We start from the raw sequence: 22456 nt of genomic DNA, 5'->3' as shown, positions 1-22456 counted from the left end.
GATGAACACAACTGCAACATAATTTTGTGAATCTTTATTAAAAAATATTCTTCTGATTGCAATTGCATACTAACAGTTGTAGTAGATTTCCTACAGTGAAATTATTCCTAAATATGCCTCTGATTTTCAAAATATTAGGATAGCTTTTATTATCTTTATTTGAGAAATATTTTTTTAAAGGTTCGTAAAATTTTAAAATTCTATCAATGGCGAGTGTTAATAATAACCATCTGATAGGGGCATGTCACAACAACTCACACCATTCTAAGTCAGATCACTCCACCAACTCTTTTAATTCATTAACTCTTTTAGTGATGAACTAAATTCGTTAAAACATTTTTTCACAATTATTTCGACATCCAAATATAATACATTCACTGCCTTCTTTCAAGAATTATGTAGTAACTGCCAATTGGTATTAAGTCAACATTGTGCTACCTCAATTCTGTAAATACACTCTGGTTTTTGCCAAAATTCATTGAGGCATTATCAGCGCAGAAAGAATACATGCAACTCATTGATAATCCCAAATCTGCTATATTTACTAGAGGAAAATAAATTTTAATAGTTTTATTGAAACGCCCTTATTTTTGTTAAAATAGCGGAGGATCAAGGAAAATGTTTTAATATTTCCCTTATTAGATGCATCTGTTAGAATTGATATGGATGCCCATCTCTCAAATCGTCAAGAATTGACCTCCTGGATTCAGGTCCTAAAACATTGGTGATAGCCTTGCTCATTTTTGTTCTACCATAAATAAAGTATTCACTTATTGGAGTCGTTAAATATTATGGAAAATGACCCACATTGTGATGATAAGTAACTGTGAATGTTGTACTACATTATAAGTGTATACCATTTTCCTAACTAAAGTTGTATCATTTTTTATTTTTGGAGCATATTTTTGTAATGCAATAGATGTAGATACACTCCCCTGCACTGATTATAATAATGTGATTGAATTATAATAAATAAAATAATTATCATTGAAATAAATACAATGTTACCTTATTGTGTATTTAAACGTGATACGTGATAATTAAGCGCCTAGCCATATAATGTTATACACAAACACACATGAAAATGTTAAAATATGAATGGATGATGTTGATTTATTATTGGATAAAAATAAAACATATGATTAAGGTAAGGATAGAAAGAAATTTACAAACTAGACATGTTGAATAAATATTATAAATTTATTTTAAAAATATAAAAATAATCAATTACTTTCTCAAAATTATTATTTATATATTAAAAACGTTAAAATGCTAAAAAGAAATTGTGCGGGAGAAATTTAAAAATTGCAGTAGATTTTTTCTATATTTTTCCAATTGAGGTAGTTTTGCGGGAGTTAGATGTATGCGTGTAAACAAAAAAATTGCGGGAGTCTCCCGCTGATGGGGGGAGACCTGGCAACCCTGTTTATAATTCAAAAATGATAATTTAAAAAATATATAAATTTCGTGAATTTAAAATATCTGTATTTTTAACCTTTAGCATTATGTATTGAAATCAATAGGAAAAATATTTTTGAGAAATATGTAGATCAATGACAATTTTTATAAGTTTTAGACTACAAATACACTATGCATTAAAGGCCATAAAATAATTATGATTTTATAATTGAATATAGGTAAAATGTGCATTTTAAGGAATTATATGTAATACTGTTATATTGTTGCTGTTTTAGCGATCTCATTGTTTTTCCTTTGAGAAAGTTTTTTCTTTGACAAGGACAAGGACAAGGCAATTGAAATTAATATGATGATTAGGAAATTTATGTATGTGCTCCTTAAATGAACTGAGGTTTGACAATGTTTTAGTTTATGTGATATCGACTAAGAAAGTAGTGTGCTACCTTAAGGATATAATTTTCAAAATAAGTAGTCCGCTATCGCTAAAGCTACAAAAGAGTATAACCCTACTTTAACAACTTTGCCTACCAGATCTTATCCTTTACTTAGTTTTGGTGATATTAGGAAAATTTATTAATAAATATTGCTAACACTCTAGCCTAAATCAGTTTTTAGTTTGAATGTATCTATTCAACAAGTCAGTTTTCCCCATTTCTGTGGGTTTTACTATTTTATGGAGATTTTTTTCACGAGGATTCGTTGGGTGTTTAAAGCCCCTCCTCTCCCTCTCCCTCTTAATATTAATCCTATAATAGTGTATATAAAAAATAATACACTTTTATTAAGCTAAATTAAAAAAAAAACTAAATTTTATTTTAATATTTTAAGGATAATTAAACATATTATTTTTTCTATAAGTAAAAATAATTTATTAATAATAGAATTCTATCTTTTTTTTGGTTGAACTCATTTTATTGACAACGAAGACTTTAAAAGTTAAAGTAATTTAAATTTATCATTTTACATTTTACAATTATACTTTTTTAAAACTAGATCTTTTCAATATGTATAAATTCAATAATATTTTTAGAAAATGGTTCCGAAATTTTCCTATTAAATTTTGGACGATTACAAAATTTATTTCTGATTCCTTACTCCATAATAAACAATATAAATTTACACAATCTTTACCATTTCAGTGATTAGTTTTATGCAAAAGGGTATAATTAATTGTAATGGGAAAATAAAATACAACACCTTTATCATGTTTAATGTGTAGATTTATTCAGAGACAGATATGGGCTTAAAGGCGCATGAGGAACAATAACTATGTAATAATATAATACATTGAATGTAAGAATTATTGTAAAAAAATTTGATAGCTATATCTGGATGACGTGATGGGTGAGATCATCTATTTATACCGAGATTTATTCAAAGTTAATGATAATTTTTTGATCTTGGGCCTTTTAGTTTTGGTTTTCATGAATATGTGTTGAAAGGCGTTTTTGAATTTAGAGTTGCACATGGCGTAGAGAAATGGGTTCACTGTGGAATTTAGGTAACCCAACCACGTAAATGTTATTTGAACATTATTGCTTACACATCCCTCGCAAAAGGGTATGATCATAAACACAATAAAATAAGGGAGCCAGCATATAATAAAAGCCCCCATTATAACTCCCAACTGCTTAGCTGCCTTTTTTTCTTTGAATAGAATTCTGCCCTTGTTACTCCTTCCAGTTTTTACTGGGATGCGTTGCAAGGTTGAATTCAAATGGCGAGGATTGTAAGGCAGTAGATTGGTAAATGATTCTGATACCTTGGTGTAACTTTTAAGGGTTTTATTTTTTATCCTCCTTAAACGGTGCGCTAATTTGGTAGTGTAACTGTGTTTACGAGGATCGGAATTGCAAGAAGCAGTTGGCTTTAAATAATTAAGATGCGTTTTGGATAGGTTTCTATTGCTGGATGCCCTACCAAATAAATAGGGGTCCACAAGAGATTTATTCAATTGGGAGGTGCACATATTCTTTAAATGTTGGTCATCATGAATTGTTTTCAGAGTAGTCATATTATTCGCATATCTATCCCTACTTGTCAAGGATTTCGAGAAATCTACAGGTGGAAAAGTGAATGAGTTGGAATAAGTTGAATGTTTTCCATCCCTAACCCTATTCATAAGTAATTTTCTGGAGCTGATTAACCCATTACTCTTTCGTTTTTTGGCATTTTGCTGGTAAATTTTTAATTTCTTATCCAGCAAGTTTGTCATAGCTGGGGACCGATTCCATCTAAAATCATTTTTGATAGTATAATTTTTCCATAAACTCGGATTGTTACTAAATATGTTAGTATCCTTTTTAAAACTCAATAGGTTTTTTCCTCTACAACCAATTTTTGAAATATTATTATGTTTGGAATGGTTGTTTAAGTTTTTATAGCAGTTAACGATAGATTTTTTAGATATTATATGGGGAATATTTTTCAGATTACTTTTTATTTGAGCTTTTTGGTTGCGATAAGTTCTATTTAAATCGTATTCATGGCATGTGGGATCATTCAGTGCTATAACCTTTCCATTGCATACTTTAGATTGATTAAAAGATATGAGTTTAGAAACATCGTCAGCCTCATTATTATTCATTTTACTTAATTTTGTATCATATTCATTTTTTTTATTGGTGTCGACATATTTAATAAAAATTTTTACAGGACCAAAATCATCAATCTTTTCATGGCAGGCTTTTTCGATATCATGACTCGATACTTTGTCATATTTAACTTCTTCCAAAATAATTCTGTTAAATATTTTATGGCTTATATCACAATTGTAATCCGAATTTTTCTCAATGGGCGATTTGGATTTGTGCGTTATTCTAGATTTAAATAACCCAAATGAATTTTCAGACCCATTCCCGACTTTAGGTGTAAGAATATTTTTCGAATCGTACTTTGTTTGGTCCGTGAACTGAGTTATACTTTTTACCTCTTTTTCAAAGTTACATAGTGGGAGATCGATTCGAGTAGTAAATGTATTATCTAGAATTTTAGGAGAGTTTTTCTCATCCCAATTTTCTTCGTCTAAACTTCTGGGCATTAATTGTGGGATCATTCGATTCTTTCTTTTTCTGGTAGGTGAATTATATAGCGAATGCAATTTATGTTTAAAACTTCCCAATTGTGAACGAGATGAGATAGAAGATAAACTGTAGCCATCTTTCATAGAGGAGTTATAATGGTTTTCCTTTCGTCTTTTAGAAAAATCGTCCATAATTCTGTCAGACATATTTCCAGGGTTATTAGTTAATTTTAATTCGATTGCACTACGTTTTTTAATTTCGAAAAATATTTTCCAGTAAAGTGCGAGCATTAGTATAGCAGGGATATAGAAGTTTATGAGGGCTGTTATGATTTTCAAAGCCATTACGTTGGCAAACTCTACATTGCATTCGGAATAAGATTTATTGGTCTTCCCATGACTATCACTGTATATAAACCTATTTAGCGATGAACTGTTCCGCACATAATAGTTTAGAACGTCTAAAATTGAATATGACGAAGAATATATGCTTAAATGCGTATGGTTTGGATAAAGGTTGATATGGCTATAATTTAAGTAGGTTACGTTAAAGTTTAAATTCGAAATAGGATTGTTAAATTTATTAATGTGGCATTTGGATGAGAAATTTTTACATTCTACAATAAAAGACGTGGATCTCATGTTTAAACTTCTAGAATCTTTTGCCCCGTGCAATGATTTGTCAATAGTGTTCCACCATACAATAGGTATTATCCAGGTTGCCGATATAAGCCACACAGGGCCTATCATGGACATTGCTCTATTTTTTGTTCTCTTTTTGAGATAGCGAAGAGGAGATATGATTGACCAATATCTGTCTAAACTTAGTATGAAGAGATTAAAAATGGAGGCAGTGCTGGCAGTGTAATCGATGGATAACCATATCTTGCAAAAGGCCATGCCGAAGACCCATTTGTTGGATAACAGATAAACGATACTAATAGGCATTACTAATAAGCCCAAAAGGAGATCTGCAGATGCCAAACTCATTATGAAATAATTGCTGACCTGTTTATTATATTAAATTAAATAAATTAGGATATTTAAATATTTTTAACAGTCATACTCAAGAGCATTCCTTTAGTAATGGAGGTTAACTAATATATAAAATAAATTTATAAATTGGTTTATAGTGATTGTTGAAATCATAAGTTTTTGCTAACTTTATGTGCTGCTGGGGGAGGGGAGGGGTGACTAAAAAAGATTATTTAAAAAAGTGTAGTGGGTTTTTCGTTAAAAAGTAACTCGAAACTATTTATGAAATTTTTAATGTTTTATTAAAAAGGTGGTGAATTCACTATTACTATTGTAAAATAATTATCCTATCCTATATAAAAGGAAAATATAAAATTATAGGTTAAATGTAATTAATTTACGTTAAATCCAATTGGAAATTATTTTCAGCCCAAAAATTCTAACTTTCAAATAATTAACCTATACTTACCAATGTTTAGATTTTTAAACATTAACATTGATTTAAGAATTTATACTTATTTTATGATTTATAATTTAAAAAGGATGCACACTGTCTGACCACGTCCTTCTATTTTTGAAAATAATTAAGGAAGAATTTTAAACTTATTTTGTTATATTTATGACATTTTAAAGTTTGTAATTTTTGCCACCTTTTCCGGACATAAATAACCCTTAAAAAATATTTTAAATAAAATTATAATTTTTAAAAAATATTTCTTTTAACAACTCACATTATTTACTATATTTTATAAAATATTATCTTCAGAATTTTTAATTTATTGAATATATGACAAAATAGTTACATACATGTTCGAACTTGCAAACATTGATAAATAACGATCTCTAAAATAAGAATTTATTATTTTGCCTTTCTTATATTTTTTTACATAATTAAATTCTAAGCATTTGGAAACTGATATAGACTATTTCCAAACGTAGACTATTTCCAAACAAGGCATCTTTTCAAAACAGAAAAAAATAAACATAACTTATCCGTTAAGTCTCGCTTGGAAATGGCCGTAGACCTATTTTTAGATAAATTGTTATAATTACTACAAAATACAGTGGTGTTAAGATTTTATTTTGCATTGGGAGGGGGGGGGGGTCAAAATCTTATAAAAAAATATGGGTTAAATTACTAACATCCATAATTAATAATTTTGAGATCGCAGATTTTAATAAAAGTTTTTTAAAATAATTTAAGAAAATGAAATTATAGATAGGAAAAGTAAAACCGTTTTAAATACATTTACTTTGTTCTTACTCAATTTTTTTTAAATTGAACTAATCTTTTTTTAAAAAACGTCGCTGTCAGCCATTATTAAGGAATATATCTATTAAATAATGTTAGACGATAGGATTCCCAGCCCAAAGGATATATTAATATTGGATAACTAAATAGGATTGATTGTCTCCTTTAATCAATCTATGAGAGGTGTTAATTTAGTAGATAGGATTTGAGTGCATTATCGTTTTTGGTTTCGCAGAAAGAAACGGGATGCATAATTTTTAATTTTTATAATCCCATAGTTGTAACTATGTAGAATTCGAGGATACACATATAAACCTGGTGGGTATATTCTCCACCTTCCTCTCAACCGATACAATATGCCATTGATTAGAAATGCAGAATATAAATACCTGCCTAGTCTATTATGAAGGACTATGTATTTAATTCGAGAAGTTAAATTAAATAAGTCAGTTCCAGACAAATCAAAGTCGTTGGGTTCAAGATAAATAAAACTTATATAATGCAATATAAATGTGTGTGCGTTAATTTATGCAAATTGGAGGTTATTTTACAAAAGAGAGGTATTTATTTCCCAATGTTTTATTTTTTGAACATTAATAATAGGAGAGAAGAACTTTTTTCTTGAATTTTATATAAAGATTTACATTTATACCAGTATATTAATAAAAAAAATGTATTTTTTGAAAGAAATTCTGAATTTATCATATCATGGTGATTAAGGGATTAATCATTATTATCATCCTATAAATAAATTAAATTAAGCAAATCAAATAAGAAATAATTTACATTAAATGCGAAATGGAGAAAATTATTAAGTAGAAAATATACACTAGGAATTTCGGATTTACACTATTTCATGGCTAAAAATATATTTTGAATAAAATGTAAATATCTTTATAAAAAAAATATATTTTGAATAAAATGTAAATATCTTTATAAAAAAAATATATTTATAATTTTAAGGAATTGGGCGAAGTATCAAAATATTTTAAAAATTTCTTAAATTAAATTTAAGGTACTGTGGGTGCCTATAATTCAATTAATCTTTTAATTAGTGATTTAAAACTGATAGTTAAATGATTAGTAATTACTCATAGTCATAATTTTGTAACTTGAAATAAAGCAAATTTAAAAAACCCCATTATTTTTCAGAAATACAAATCTTATCTTCGATTTTTGCATTTTTAAAAGACCCCTCCTTCCCACCCAAATTTTGGAATTTTTATTCAATAAAAAATTTAATTGCATAAAAATATAAATAATAATTCCATGAGCCGAGTTTGAAACCTGATTTAAATATAAATGAATTCCCAAAATTTACCTGGCAATATTTATAATCATTGTCTTTAATTGCCTAAAAACGCAAAAAAATACCAAAGGACCAAATTTAATAGCAAATAACTAGATTTAATAATAAAAAAAAATTTTAATGGTAAATGAGCAAAGATACTAGCAATTTAGCGCCAAAAAGTGCCAAAGAACCAAATATGATAATAAAATGAGTAATTCCTATAGTAAGTTAGATAATGAGAAAAATATTTTGTCACTTTTTAGGCTAACTGATTATAGGAGAAACGTGGCTAAAAAAAATTCTAAAACTTTACCAATATGACCATTTGCTAAACAACGACCAATTTTATGAAGATAGTTTAGACAATTACCAAATTCTTGCTAAACAATAGCCAAATTTTATTAAAATGCACTAATGCCCATTTTTAAAATATTAAAAAGTGATATCATGCCGCTTTTGATCTACTATCTATTATACCCCGTTACAAGAAACCGTCTCATAAAACACGAGATAAGCCTTTTAATAGAAAATTATAAAAGTGGTCAAAGCATTTTTTGAAAAAAAAATTTGTGAAATTTTTAAAAACTAGCATTAAGTTTCCTTAAAACTATAAAAGCGCCGAAAAATGGTTTGGATGCAGTCTTTAAAAAATTTGTTATAAAAATATTAGAAGCAAAGAAATTGGTTATATTTCTTTATAAAATAAAAAAGATAAGCCTTCCTTGAGCCGTAATAAACTAAAAATATCAATATTAACTTTGCACTAGTGAAGATTTTTTAGTGCGGTTAAAGATGTGTTTAAGGAAATATAGGGATATCTCATTGATTAAAACTTTTAGACGTTTTATTATTAAAAGCTAATGATGGTATTATCATTTATTTATATATTTATTCTATTTATAAATAAAATATCAAACCTTTTAAAAAAATATTTGATTCAATTTTAGTTTTAACAATAGATTTTCAATTTTGACATTATGCATATCTTATATTATTTAAAAATTGTCTCAAAAAGTATCTAGAGATATATTTCTTTAAGTAACCTAGATATTCGTCAGATGTATTGGTTCAAGATACACGAGAAAAACAATTTTTGTAAGATATAAAATATAATTTACCCCTTAATATTTTAGAGCCTCGAATATTTCAAAGAAAATGCAGATAATATTGTCCGCCAAAATCTCAATTTATGCAAATGTACAGTTATAAAACAAAATGATCAACTTGATAATTGTAGGTTCTAAGTAATTAGGCTCAAAAAGAAAATCCTTTTAATTCAGGATTTTTTTTGTTCATGAGAAATAATAATAGAGAAACCGACGGAGGTCATTTTTTAAATATATAAATCACACTTATATATAATAATAAATTTTAATATCTGTTATACAAGTCAAATAAGATCAATCTACACACTTTCATAGAAATTATTTATTCCTATAGTTTTTTTAATTAAAATTTTGTTAAATTGTGAATATTTAGCTTTTTCTTCATTTATTAATAATTATAATGATAAAATATATATGAATTTAATTAATTTATACGCCACAGGGGAGATCAGATATTCAATTGTAAAATTATTCTTATTTTCTAAAACAACTTTATATTTAAACATTATCAATGTATAAGTAAGTAATATTGACAATATTAATTAGTTGTGACATTAAAAAAAATGTTAATTTTGTTTTTTTTAAAAAATGTTACAATATATGTTTGAAATACAACTAGTTATACAGTTACATTCTAAAATGGTTACTAGTTACAGTTACAGTTACTAGTTTTATTTTGAAAAAGTAACTGATTGCAATTATATTTCAATAGTAACTAGTTACAGTTATATTTAGAAACTAGTTACAGTCATATTTCGAAAGTAACTAGTTACAGATATATTTCAAAAGCAACTAGTTACAGTTATATTTCAAAAATAACTAGCCAGAGTTATATTTCAAAAGTAACGAGTTATATTATAAGTAACTCAATAAATTATTTATACAACTCATCATTTTTAGTATAATTTTTTTATTATACAAAAATAATTTTGCTATTTACAAATTTTAATCAAAAAAAAATAAAATTTAGATAAGGAAATAATTGTACTAAAAAATATTTTTTTTATTTTACTTAAACAATAAATCATTTCCAAAATTGGTGTCTAAATAGCCTTCTCTAGACTAAACAAACGTTTTAAAGGAGCACTTGATATGAGACATTATATTTAATAAACAATAATTTTAGTAACTTGAAAAGTAACTAATTACTCTTGTAGTAACATTTTAAAATTAGTTACAATTATTTTTTCCCAAAAATGTGACTAATTATTTTAAGAACATATATTAAAATAAAAGTTGTTTATTCAATTAACCAACAAATTTATATTCACATTATGTTATTTAAGCATCCAAGGACTAAGTCATATGCTTTGGAAAGCATTTTTTAAATATTGAAAAGGAGCAAGCTCAAGCTCTCACCCTTATAAAAGGAATAAAATAAATTTTTGCGAATAAAATCATAAATAATAATTTTTCTAGGTTTAAAAATTTTGGAAAATTCATCGAAAAAATATTTTGCACAAATTTCCAGACCCAAAAAAATATTTCGCACAGATTGGCCTCCTCGGGCCGTGCAGATGATCTACTTATCATACTTTGAAATCGACTGAAATTTTATAAGGATCATTCTTTCCATGACAAAACAATTTTCTTCAATAATTATATTACCTTTCTATTTTGCATTATTTTTTGATTTAATGGGGTAAACCTACTTATAAAATAATAATTAAAGGGTAAATTTAAATACAAGTGAATACAAACTCGTTCTCGCAACCACTTTCATAAGCACATGCACATTATTTAAGGTATGTTTAAATAAACGTTACCCCCGGTTCCCTGGGATCTTTAGCTTATAGGACTACCCGTGTTGAGACATATGTTGTCAAAATTAAATAACAATAATTTATACATTGAAAAACAAAAAATATCAAAGAAATAAAATAGTTTTTCCTTCCAAATCCATATTTTTTTAGCCATTGATTACTAACCAGAACCACAATACAACATATATATCAGAGATCTGCCAGAGGTACCATTTGCACGGCCCGGCCCAGATTTAAAAAAAAGATTTTTTTTAGGCCCGACCCGAGTTTTATATTTTTAGGCCCGACCCGGAAAATTTCAGATCCTATATTATATTTATTTTTGATTTTTATAGCTAATAATGGCGATTTCAAATATTTGGTTTTAAAATATCCGGGTCGGACTTATGGCCGGGCCTGCAGGTCTCTGATATTTAAATTTTTTAAAGTATACAAGCATATTTGTATTTTTTACAAAAAATTATCTTAATGATTTAATTATTTAGCTCAACAATCAAAAGAGATTTTCATATTTAATAAATTCATTTATCGAAATGAACATATAAAGACATCGTGTTCTTTATATATTTTTTTTTGTTTAAAGGTTACATATAATATCTTCATTTTTTATAAATGGAAATATAAGTTTTTTCATTTGCTTAGATATCTTCTTTTTTTAAATATAAAGAATTTATATTAAATAAGTTTTTATTAGAGTAAAAAATATTTCCAAAACCTCAAACAAATGATTTTTTGCTATCAATTTTGGTATAATGTTTACATGAAATTAAACAAAATTTTTTAAAAAAATGTTACAGACTAGTTTTGTTAATGTAATTAGTTACATTTTTGCGAAAAAAATACTTGTAATATGTTACATTTTATTTTTAACGTATCAACAAAAGTAATTACCTTTAAGGCTACTTTTTAAAATAATGTTAAATATTTATATATCTCTTTCACTATCTTTATATTATAATTTCTCAAATTTCAAATTATTATTTATTAAAATATCTCATTTATATCATGCGCTCCTGTATTTAAACTAATAAAAAAATTTCCCCACACATCTCTCACCCTTCTTTTCCTCCAAAATGTTTACAATATATCACTATAAACAAGTATTAGAAAAATGATTAAAAGTGAATAATTTTTAAAATAACGACTATCATTCAAAATTTTTAGAAAAAATAACATTTTTATATAAAAATAGTGAAAAACCAAAATTATTATTATAAAAATCTAACATAGCCAAAGACCTATAATAAGTGGTCCTAAAAGATATTCAATAAAATTGATATGAGAAAGTCCAACCTTATAGTATAACCCCCCCCCCCCCTCTCTTACCAAACATAACCCTGACTACACTTATGACACTACAGACATTCTCATAGAATCATCCAGAATTTTCCTATGGAGAATTCCTGGCGCGGTTTTCCACCATAAATTTTATTGAGGGCATTTAGGTCAAGGTCAACTTATGTAGACCTTGGCTACGATATATTTTTATAAAAATAACTTTGGAATTTCATTTTTATTTTTATAAATATGCTTTTTCTAAAAATTGAATTGTATAGTCGTTATTTTAAAAAATTATTAACTTTTACTTATTTTTCTTCCAAATTCTTGTTTACAGTGATATGTCGTATACATTTGGGAATTATTTTCCAGCTTAAAATGATAGGCAAATTTTTGATGGGCATTTTAGACAAAATCTATAATATGATATTCAAAATTAAAAAAAGGCGTGCTACAAATGATTTAAAGTTGAAAAATTGTTCATAGCCCTGATTTTCTAAAGCTCTAAGACATAATATAATGAAATATAAAAAAAATCAACTTATTTTTTAATTTATGAAAGTATAACAAATTAACATGGTTAAAACTTGGAATTGCAAAAATATCTAATTAGATATTAAATTTTAATAGCCTTTTCTGTAAGGTTTATATGTTTTATACTAGTTGTTTAGCTTGCCAGGATTCGAACCAAGAATTTCCTGATTGCGCCACAGGCCTATTGGTCACATTTTGGCAAAAATAAATTATTTATACAGTAATGATTTTTAAATTCATAATATGCATGAAGAACGATCAATATGAAATTAGTATTCATAATCATATTGAAAAACCCAGGCGCAACTCTCAAGCTTCCAGATTACATTTCTTATAATTCTCATTATTCATAAATTATAATAGCTTTTTGCGAAGAGAGACATTGAGAATTGTTATCAAAAATTAGTTAGTTTGTTATGCAAACTTAAAAAATAAAGTTGAATGTGTCCAAAGTAAAAAATAATTGAATAATAAATTATATATATATTTTTAAAATAATTATAATTCTAATATTATTGAGCTTTTAAATCGTTATTTATTGGATGTTAAGACGATTTGGTATTTACTTTTAATAAAAATATTATTTTATTATAAATACATAAATTATAATAATATTGTCGTCATTTATTTTATTTAAAAAAAAATAATTTTAAATCAGAATTTATCGATAAAAGTCAATTTTTTTATTGACTTTGAAGTCTAAATGGAAAGGGAAATAGATGAATGTTCATTATAATTTTTTTTTAGAATTTATAATGCATATTATCCATGATATAATTTTATTTATCATTTATAAGTTATATATTATAATGAATTTACTGTATTATAAATTTTATTTAAATGAATATAAATAAGATTCAATCAAAAAAATCTTATGAATGTGTCACGTAAATATAACGTATTATCTATTTGACATTTAATTATAACTAATTTTGCAACAATTATTATGATTTCTGTAAGAAAGTATAAGATATTATGTAATTTATACAATAAAGTTCCTAGGAATAATCTGTAAACCCAATTTTTTCCGGCCTGAGCCTTACCCAAACACTGTTGTAAAAAAGAGGTAGGCTCGAAATTATAAAGAATAAGGAAATATATAAAACGCCAACTATAAATCTTATTTTGTTCTTCATGTTTTTCTCTATTAATTAAAAATGTTATGTATTTAATACTCAGCAGTCACTCGAGTAATTTTATGATGCCTATATTTCAATCAATTTATTATAAGATATGATATGGAAATTGAAACAATCAGGGAAAATAAATACAAGGTAATTTAAACCAATAGATATAAAAAATAGGTATTTGTATCTAGTTACACTCTTATAAAGTATTTGTATCTATTTCTAGAGGTATCTATATCTGTTTTTAGATACTTTTAAGATACATTGTGATATACATTTATTTATATTAAATAAAAATATTTAAATGCAAATACATTTTATTTCATATGGGCATATAATTTAAATAAATATATATTAAAAAATATTATGACTAATAATAAAAAAATATATATGGTGTATTCCATATCAAATAAACTAAGGTTACAACCCGTCTCAGAATTTTTTTTAAAATTTTGTATATTGTTAGTATACATACATCATAACTAAGAAAAAAATGAAATGTTACTTTCTTACACCACTCACTTGCTAAGATATGAGGGTTTAGCGGAAAAATGGTATATATATTTTTGTCCCAGATTAAATCAATAATCTTAATTCTATTATATAGCTTAATAATGGATCTATATAAATAAATGTGATAAAAACCCGATTGATACCCAAAACCGGAAGTACATAACCGGAAATGATGGCCATAGAAAAAAAAGTATTTTTTTCAATTTTTTTTTGTAGATGTACGGACTGTTTTATATTTATAAAAAATCCTAGACTGGGATAAACGTGGGTCTAGGACTTATGACCCTTATTTAATGAAAGCCTCTTACTTTATAATTTAAAAAATAATATTTGAGAGATAGGGGGGGGGCAATGACATATTTAACACTTTAGTAAATTTTCTCTCGAAATTACGTGGCTAATATTCTAAATTTATTCATAACTTTATTTGACTAAATAATTTCTATAATTATATGTAATACCATCAAAAATTTATAATATAAAAATTTTTAAATATATCATTTATATTAAATCACCCTAAAAATTTGAATAAATTTTGGCTTTCATTCTATTTTTTTAGGGGAATAAAAGTATAAAAATTTTGTCCTTTTCTGTCAAAAACCTGTTTTCGAGATGATTTTTTTATACTTAAATATTAATCATTGCTCACAAATTCTCTCTGATAATATTTCTTGCATATTATATAAATCCATTGTTGTCAATATATGCTCATATGAACTTTGCAGGCTTGCTCGAGCTGCTAACCGTTAGTAAGCTCCCGAAACTGTCGCAGGGACTTTTAACAGGTGCGGTTACAAATAAATGCCACTCTGTTTTATCCCGAAATCATTTTAATGATAGTAGAGGTTAATGTACCTTTTCTATTTTTATATTGGATAACCACCCCATCAGAAAAAATAATGAATTTTGCTACCTTGCTAAATATTTCTTTAAAGATAAGATTAATTTTGCTTGAAATGATTAAAATGCACACGCGTTGTTCTTAACATTTTAATAAAACAACAAAATTTACTTGTTTAATTAAGCTGACTTAACAGTAATAAATCATAAAAAAATGAATGGTTCATAAAAATCCTTGTGCATGGTCCTGCACTCTACAAATGCACAATTTTCTTAAGACTTAGTAATAACTATCGCCAGCATATAAATTGCATTTTAATGAGTTTTGAGATAAGGATTGTTGGGAAGCTATAAGAATGAGGAATTATTTAATCTTTCTAAATAATCTACAAATAAGTTGGCAGATTTTTTCAGCGTGTCAAGAAATGTTATATAGTCTATTGAATTCGCATCAAATAATAAATTAAGTCTCTGTTATTTTTGATTTATGCAAAAATAAAATATTCAAAATTATTTTGCCAAGTAATTTCAAGAGGAATTTAACCAAAATGTTAAACAAGCTATTATAAACCCTCTCCCCCCCCCCCCCGTCCCTTCCTCCAGCTCTAAAATATATTTTTTTAAATAATAAAGTAAGGGTCCTTCATTTAGACATAATTTAAAAAAAAAATTATTACGTAAATATTCATTAAATTTAAATATATATGTTAAATTTGATCAATTTCAGCCATATTCATCTCATCAGTCATAGATCCATAGTTCATTCCAGAATAGGATTTTGTACAAATATAAAATATTCCGTTATATATCTATAAAAAAAAATTTGAAAAAAATATTTTTTTTTCTATGGCCCATTAATTATAAAAAAAATTATATTAAGCAAATAAATTTAATTAGAATTATTTAAAATAATTTTATGGATATTCCCCTGACTTTTAATAAATAAATTAAAGTTTAATGTAAATTATTTAAAAAAAAAATAAATGCTCGTTTTAAATGAGAATTTTTTCGATAGAACGATAAATAAGGAGTATTGACATTTTTTTATTATTATTTTATATGGTGTTCGTATTGAATGAGAACAAAATATAAAAATATTGTTTACATATTTTGTGCTCTCATAATAAGAGTTTCTGTTCGAGAACAACGACAATCCTTTATATAAGTAAGATAAAAATTGTAACTATTTACAAATACATTCGTAAAATAAGATACATTTTTAGACGATGTATCTGTATCGAAATCCAATGATGTATCTGTATCTGGATCAGACGATGTATCTGTATCTAGATCTATACTTTGCAACTGTGATATATAGATTGTTAAAAAGAGATTATTTACTATATATACAATATGAATTAACATTATAGTAATTTGATAAACAATTTTTATTAAAAACACTAGACCCATTATAAGTTATAATAAATGACTAACTTTATTTCATGTTCTGGCTGGCGTTATAATAGTACTGAAATACCATGTTAGCTCCCGAAAAAACCAGTTTCACCGGGGAGTAGGAATAGGTAGTATTTATAGCGTTGGAAACATTTAAATTGGTTTATTTACAAAAAAAAAACGCTTTAAAATTCGTAAACGAGTTCATTCAAATCTATAAATATTATATTTAAAAAAATGCATTCGATATTTAATATAAATAAGTGACAAATTACCACCATATTAGCCGTTGGATTCAAAATTTTTGTTTTGTATAATATAGAAAATAGTGTATAAAAATATAAAACAGTAAATAAAAATAAAATTTAAAATACAAATTATAATATTTAAAAAAGATTTCTATTTGTTTAAGAAACATTTTTAGAAATTCTTATCTGATAAGGAAGCGTAAGTAAAACAGAATTTTCTAAGCTACAAATTCGTTTGAGAAGTGCCGAAGATGGGGTTGTTATGTTATATTTAATGAATTAGGATTTTATTTCAAGAAATTTATTTAAAATATTTAACTTTCATCTTTCGCTTGAATTTTTTTCGATAACGATCCTCTTCTAAATTATCAACTAATTCATCTTCGAAATTTTTTTCTATAACGATCCTCTTCTAAATTGTCAACTAATTCATCTTCGTAAAAAAGATGATTTTTTGACCTGAAGATTCTTTAATTCTAGGCTTTTCTAACCATTTCTTTTGATATGATAAAAGTTTATTTTTTATCAATTTGTTTGATGAAGCCTTATTCAAGGCGATTCGAGTTTAATACCTGCTCTATATATTCATAAAATGATCATTTCCAAAAGATGTAGATTAGAGGTCTGCAATGGGAGGGTTTTTAGCCTACAAGCCCCCCACCCAATGTTTTAAAAACCCGCCCATAGTAAAAAATATACCAGCCCGCCCAACCATTAGTCTAAAATTCTTTACCCGCCTGCCGATTTTATAGAAAAATTTTAACCCATGCCCGCCAATATAAAATTTATATATATCCGTTCTTTCAATTTTTTTAAACATCTAATAAAAGAATAACTTAGTTTCAGCTCCCCACTCCTAAAAAAAAGTTTTACAATTTAGGAAATTATTATATTAAGCATAAAAAAATATTTAAATTATGGATAAGAAATTTATTATCAAATAAAATACTTATGTGTAATTATAATGTAATAATAAATGAATCCACATTTTCTGGATTCAAACACGTTCTTTATTCTTCTAAAAACTTTCCAACATTGCCAAATAATTGTTCAGAAGTAGCACTAGTTGCTAGAATTTCCAATATTTTTTTTAGCAAATCTTGATAGCTTTGATAAATCGTTTCCACCAAAGTAGGATATCAATTTAAAGTATATCCTTTTCCTCAAGTGAGATCTCTAAATAAAAAGTGAAATCATTAATAATAAATGAAAAAAGGAATTAAAATTTTAAATTAATTAATTATAAATTGTAAACTAAACTAAATAGCTGAAAATCTTGAAAAATTATACAAATTTTGTGTAACAACCTCATTCCCTCATCTGTTGTGGTTTAATTTTGCATTTATAACTTAATACCCTATAATTAAATTCCTTTTGCTTTTGGGGAAACGGGTAAAATCAGATTTTCATCCACGTCGATGTTAAATCAAATCCAGCATGCAAATATTTTTTTTACTCCATTAATTTCTTCCGACGACAACATCATCAGTTGTAGGAACTTTAGTCTCAAAAAAGTTGAAATTTTATGTAACATTTTTTTAATGCTTATTTAAATGATTTTAAATCGCAAATAAAAGCAGAAATTTTTAGCCAGCTCGCTCACTTAGATGGGTGGATCTGGGCAGTTGGGTTAAAAACCCGCCTGTTGCAGAGCTCTAATGTAGATACTTGAATGAAAGCGTGCTAAATAATATGTATAGGAACAGATCATTTCAAACTATTTTTAAAAAAAATATATTTTTATAACTTTTTAAATTAAATGAATGTAAAAACGCTTTTTTAAACATTTACATTTCGTTAGCTTCAAAATAAAAGTTGAATTTAGTTAACCAGAAGTAAAAAATTAATAAAATAATTGCTTATAGGGTAAAATAAAATCACCATATATTTTCAAAAATTTTTTTTTAAATTCCCGATCCTGTTCTATTTGAACGCATTCATTCATAACATTATATTTATGCAAATATGTAGTAAAATAATAAATAATTTGTCATAAATGGACTAAATTAAATAAAATTAATCAAAATAATTTGAAACAAATTCCCTACCCCGCTCGCTTGGGCCTGCAACTTTATCTAATATTTGTATAAAAACATATAAGTTAGTTCTTCCCTATACACCACTATTCTATTTAAATACTCAAGACACACAGAGATTTTATTTAAAGATATAAAAATAGGATTCAAAATTTTGTCTTAAACAGGCGTGTGCGCACATTCGTTACCCCTCAATCTTAAAAAAAATTTAAACTAATTTTATATAAATAATCATCAAAAAGAAAAATATCTAATTAATAAAGCACGCATCTTATTTCTACAAATGATTAATATGATGTTTATAAAACATCAATTTTATTAAAGATTTGATTTATTAAGCGCTGCCAGTTTTAAATGAAAGAAGGAAATTAATATTTAACTCTGTATGAGAGACTTACAGGTCCGACCAGGGTTAGCTAAAATTATTTCTTTTTTGAAAGTCATAATTGGTAAATTTAGTATTTTTTAACCCTTTTTTAAACTGCCCCCTTTCCTCCCCCCCCCCATCAGCTCGGCTTATTTTTTTTCCGGCTAGAGTTTTCATAAATCGTTTACTTTTTTCCGACACTCTCTTTTTTAAAAAAAATTTAAGAACCAGGAGCAGATCTACAGGTCTCAAACCTGTATCAGAAGGTAATAGTGCGCACAAATTGAACGTTTAATAAAATTAATTAGATATCCCTGGTTTAGATTGATAGGGGAGGGGGGGGGGTTTAATTTTATAAAAAAATGAAGTATTTTATTTTGGAACAAAAAAAAATGCTAGTCTTGAATTATAGATATTGAAAAGAGTAAACCAGTTTGCATTTTTTAAAATGGGTTTCTAGCGCCAAACAGTAATTTGACTAATTTGTATGATACCGCTTGAAATCGATTATTTGTGATGGGAACGCACCGTTTGAAACACTCAATTTGTGCCCACTATAATGCCATAAATAATAAATTTCATTTTTAATATCATGGGTTAATTAAGATTTTGAATGAATGATTTTTTATTGTTGTAAATTGTACTGCATACCTTCAAAATAATAGTGGTTAAGATATACAATAAAATATAAATATAACAACAAAGCCATCCTAAACCCTAATTATAAATAATATCCACCAGTTTATTCGAGATTTTGAGATGAGACGAGTTTGGAACATTTTTTGATTAAACAGTCCCATTATTCTTACCACTAGGAATCACCGAGATTGTTTTCTCAAAATATTATAAACATGAGATCCTATTAACCCTTCAGTGGCAAGGTTGGGCATATCCATAAGCAAGAAATTCTAAAATTGTTATTTGGCCTATTTTAAGCTAAACAATGTTCTGCGGAGATTTATGCCTATTGAATGAATTTTATGACGTTGCAGGTATTTTATTTTTATTGATTTTCGTAGTAAAAATATATACTATATATTAATTAGGGTTTTGACTATTTTAACTAAAAATCATAAAATTTATATGTATACACTACATTCAGGGTTGGGCAATATCGCATATACTTGTATCTTAAATACAAGATACTTTTGTATCTTATATATTTTCGTGTATTTTGCTAAAGTATCTTGTATCTATATCTTAAATACTTTTTTAAAATGAGCATATGTATTTTTAACTATTTAATATGCAAAGGATACAGATACGTATAATTTTTCATTTTTTTTAATCTTAGATTTTCATTATCAAAATTTGCTAATGATTTGTTAGATTTAAGCACTCTAAAGGGCAAATTTTTATATGCAATATGACTATTATTTCTAATTTCTTTCTATCTAGTTTCCATATTCCATAACCTTCCTATTTAAAGGATACTCATCCAGTTGAGAAAAAAATTTATGTTGCTAACCTATACAAACTTAGCAATAATATGTTTTAATTTTATTTTTCTAATGATAACATACCCTCTGAATTTTTATAGTATATAAATCACCCTATATTTACATGTTACAACATATCTAATTTCAGGCGCGTACGCAGCGGGGGGGAGCAGGGGGACAAATCCCCCCCCAAAATTTTCAGGCCCAGCCCGGGTGTTTTTAAAAAAAAAATTAAGAGCCCGGCCCGGGTATATTTAAAAAAATTAAAATACGGTCCGGCTCGGGGGCCGGGCCTGCAAGTCTGTGAAAAACATACCTATGAATTACAACATCTGAAAGTAGATTGAATGATTTGGATCTTTTGAATATTCATAGACATTTAACGCCAAGCAAGGATTGATAATTGAAAAATTAGCTCAAAACATACAAAATACAATTATTCCTAAGAAACTTTTTGTGTATTAATTTATATTTACAACATTTAAATTTTTTATACTTTATATATTTTAAAAGCTCAAAAAATTCAAATTTCAATTTTGGGTCATTTAAGTGATTCATATCGTAAGTTATATTCACTTTATATTTTATGATTCACATTTAAATGCCGGTTTATATATATAATTTTTTTAATTCACATTAATTTAAAATTGTGTATTAGAAAAGTTATTAATCCTAATAAATTTATGCTTAGTATTTTTAATTAAAAATATTATTTCTTTAAAAAATTTATTATCCCCCCCAGACCAAATTCCTGCGTACGCGGCTGTCTAATTTTGATATCAAATAGCCGCTACGTGAAATAAAGGGTTAACTAAGAAATTGCATTGAATATATTATGTTAATTTTTTTTTTCTAGTTTCGTTTAATTTTATTATACCATAAATATAAAAAAAGTTTATAGGAATATATGAAATGTAAAAGTATTATGGAGGGCCTCATAAAAGACCCCAACTACAGGATTTTATGTGGGTTTTCGAGGGCCTCTCAGGGGCCTAAAAATTTAAATTCTCTAAAGGATTGTGTTTGGGACTTGTCTCACAGGTGTATATGGCCAGTCAGTCTGCTAAAAAGTAAAAAATATATATTATATTTTGCGCAAAGGTTTTTTTTTATATATTAGGTTAAATATTGTTGAAGGATAGAAAAAATATTTTAACTTAAAGGAATTTGTAGACTATCAATTTTATTTTATGGTTTTTATTTTGCTTTCAAGTGCTCAAAAATGTATTGTATCATTAAAATATAAATAAAATAGCTAAGGTGTGTTTTTTTGTATGAGTGTAACGTCCGATAATTGAGATTAAGAGAGAAATAACAGAATGATTTATCTTTTGCAATAAAAGTTTTTTTTAATGTATATCCTCGCTCATTTAATAAGAACAAAATTATAAACACTCTAAATTTGGTATTGAAAAAAAGTCATATAACCAAATTTATTAATACAAATGTTAAGGAAGGAAAGTTTGAGTCCTGATTAATTGTGACTAAGTATAATTGGCCATTTGAAGCGGTTCTTCTCATGTCATGTATAATAAATATCAAACAGAGCCAAAATTTAAAGCCCATTTGGTATATTAAAAAAATTACATAACCAAATTTATAAAAACAAATGTCTATTAAGGAGGGAGCATCCTATTATTGTTTGATCAATCACAACTAAGTTTGATTGGCTATTTGAAGCCCCCCCCCTCTCATATCATGTATAATAATTATAAGACGGTGGGCCAAATTGTAAAGCCAGGCCGATTAGAATTTTTTAATGATTATTTTAGAGCCAAACCCATTTCGGATTTTTAAAATTTTGTTATATTTAATAATTTTGGCTGTATTTTATAAATTGTTTTGAAGGAA

At 26.4% G+C, this 22456-nt stretch overlaps 1 protein-coding gene across 1 annotated transcript in view; it reads right to left on the bottom strand.

Annotated features, from left to right (window-relative positions):
• Window positions 1–2023: 2023 nt before the first annotated feature.
• LOC135924162 (uncharacterized) overlaps window positions 2024–22456 on the bottom strand; it is a 39614-nt gene continuing 19181 nt past the window's right edge. The window contains exons 2-3 of the mRNA XM_065459211.1: window positions 2784–5449; window positions 2024–2165 (exon numbers count right to left, since the gene is read on the bottom strand). Of these exons, the coding sequence (XP_065315283.1) occupies window positions 2024–2165; window positions 2784–5449 (2808 nt within the window). The remainder of the gene's footprint in view (window positions 2166–2783; window positions 5450–22456) is intronic.

The sequence above is a fragment of the Gordionus sp. m RMFG-2023 genome, chromosome 2, assembly GCF_954871325.1.
Source record: "Gordionus sp. m RMFG-2023 chromosome 2, tfGorSpeb1-WG-v2, whole genome shotgun sequence".
Classification (NCBI taxonomy): Eukaryota; Metazoa; Nematomorpha; class Gordioida; order Chordodea; family Parachordodidae; genus Gordionus; species Gordionus sp. m RMFG-2023.
This window is presented reverse-complemented; position numbering and strand designations above follow the sequence as displayed.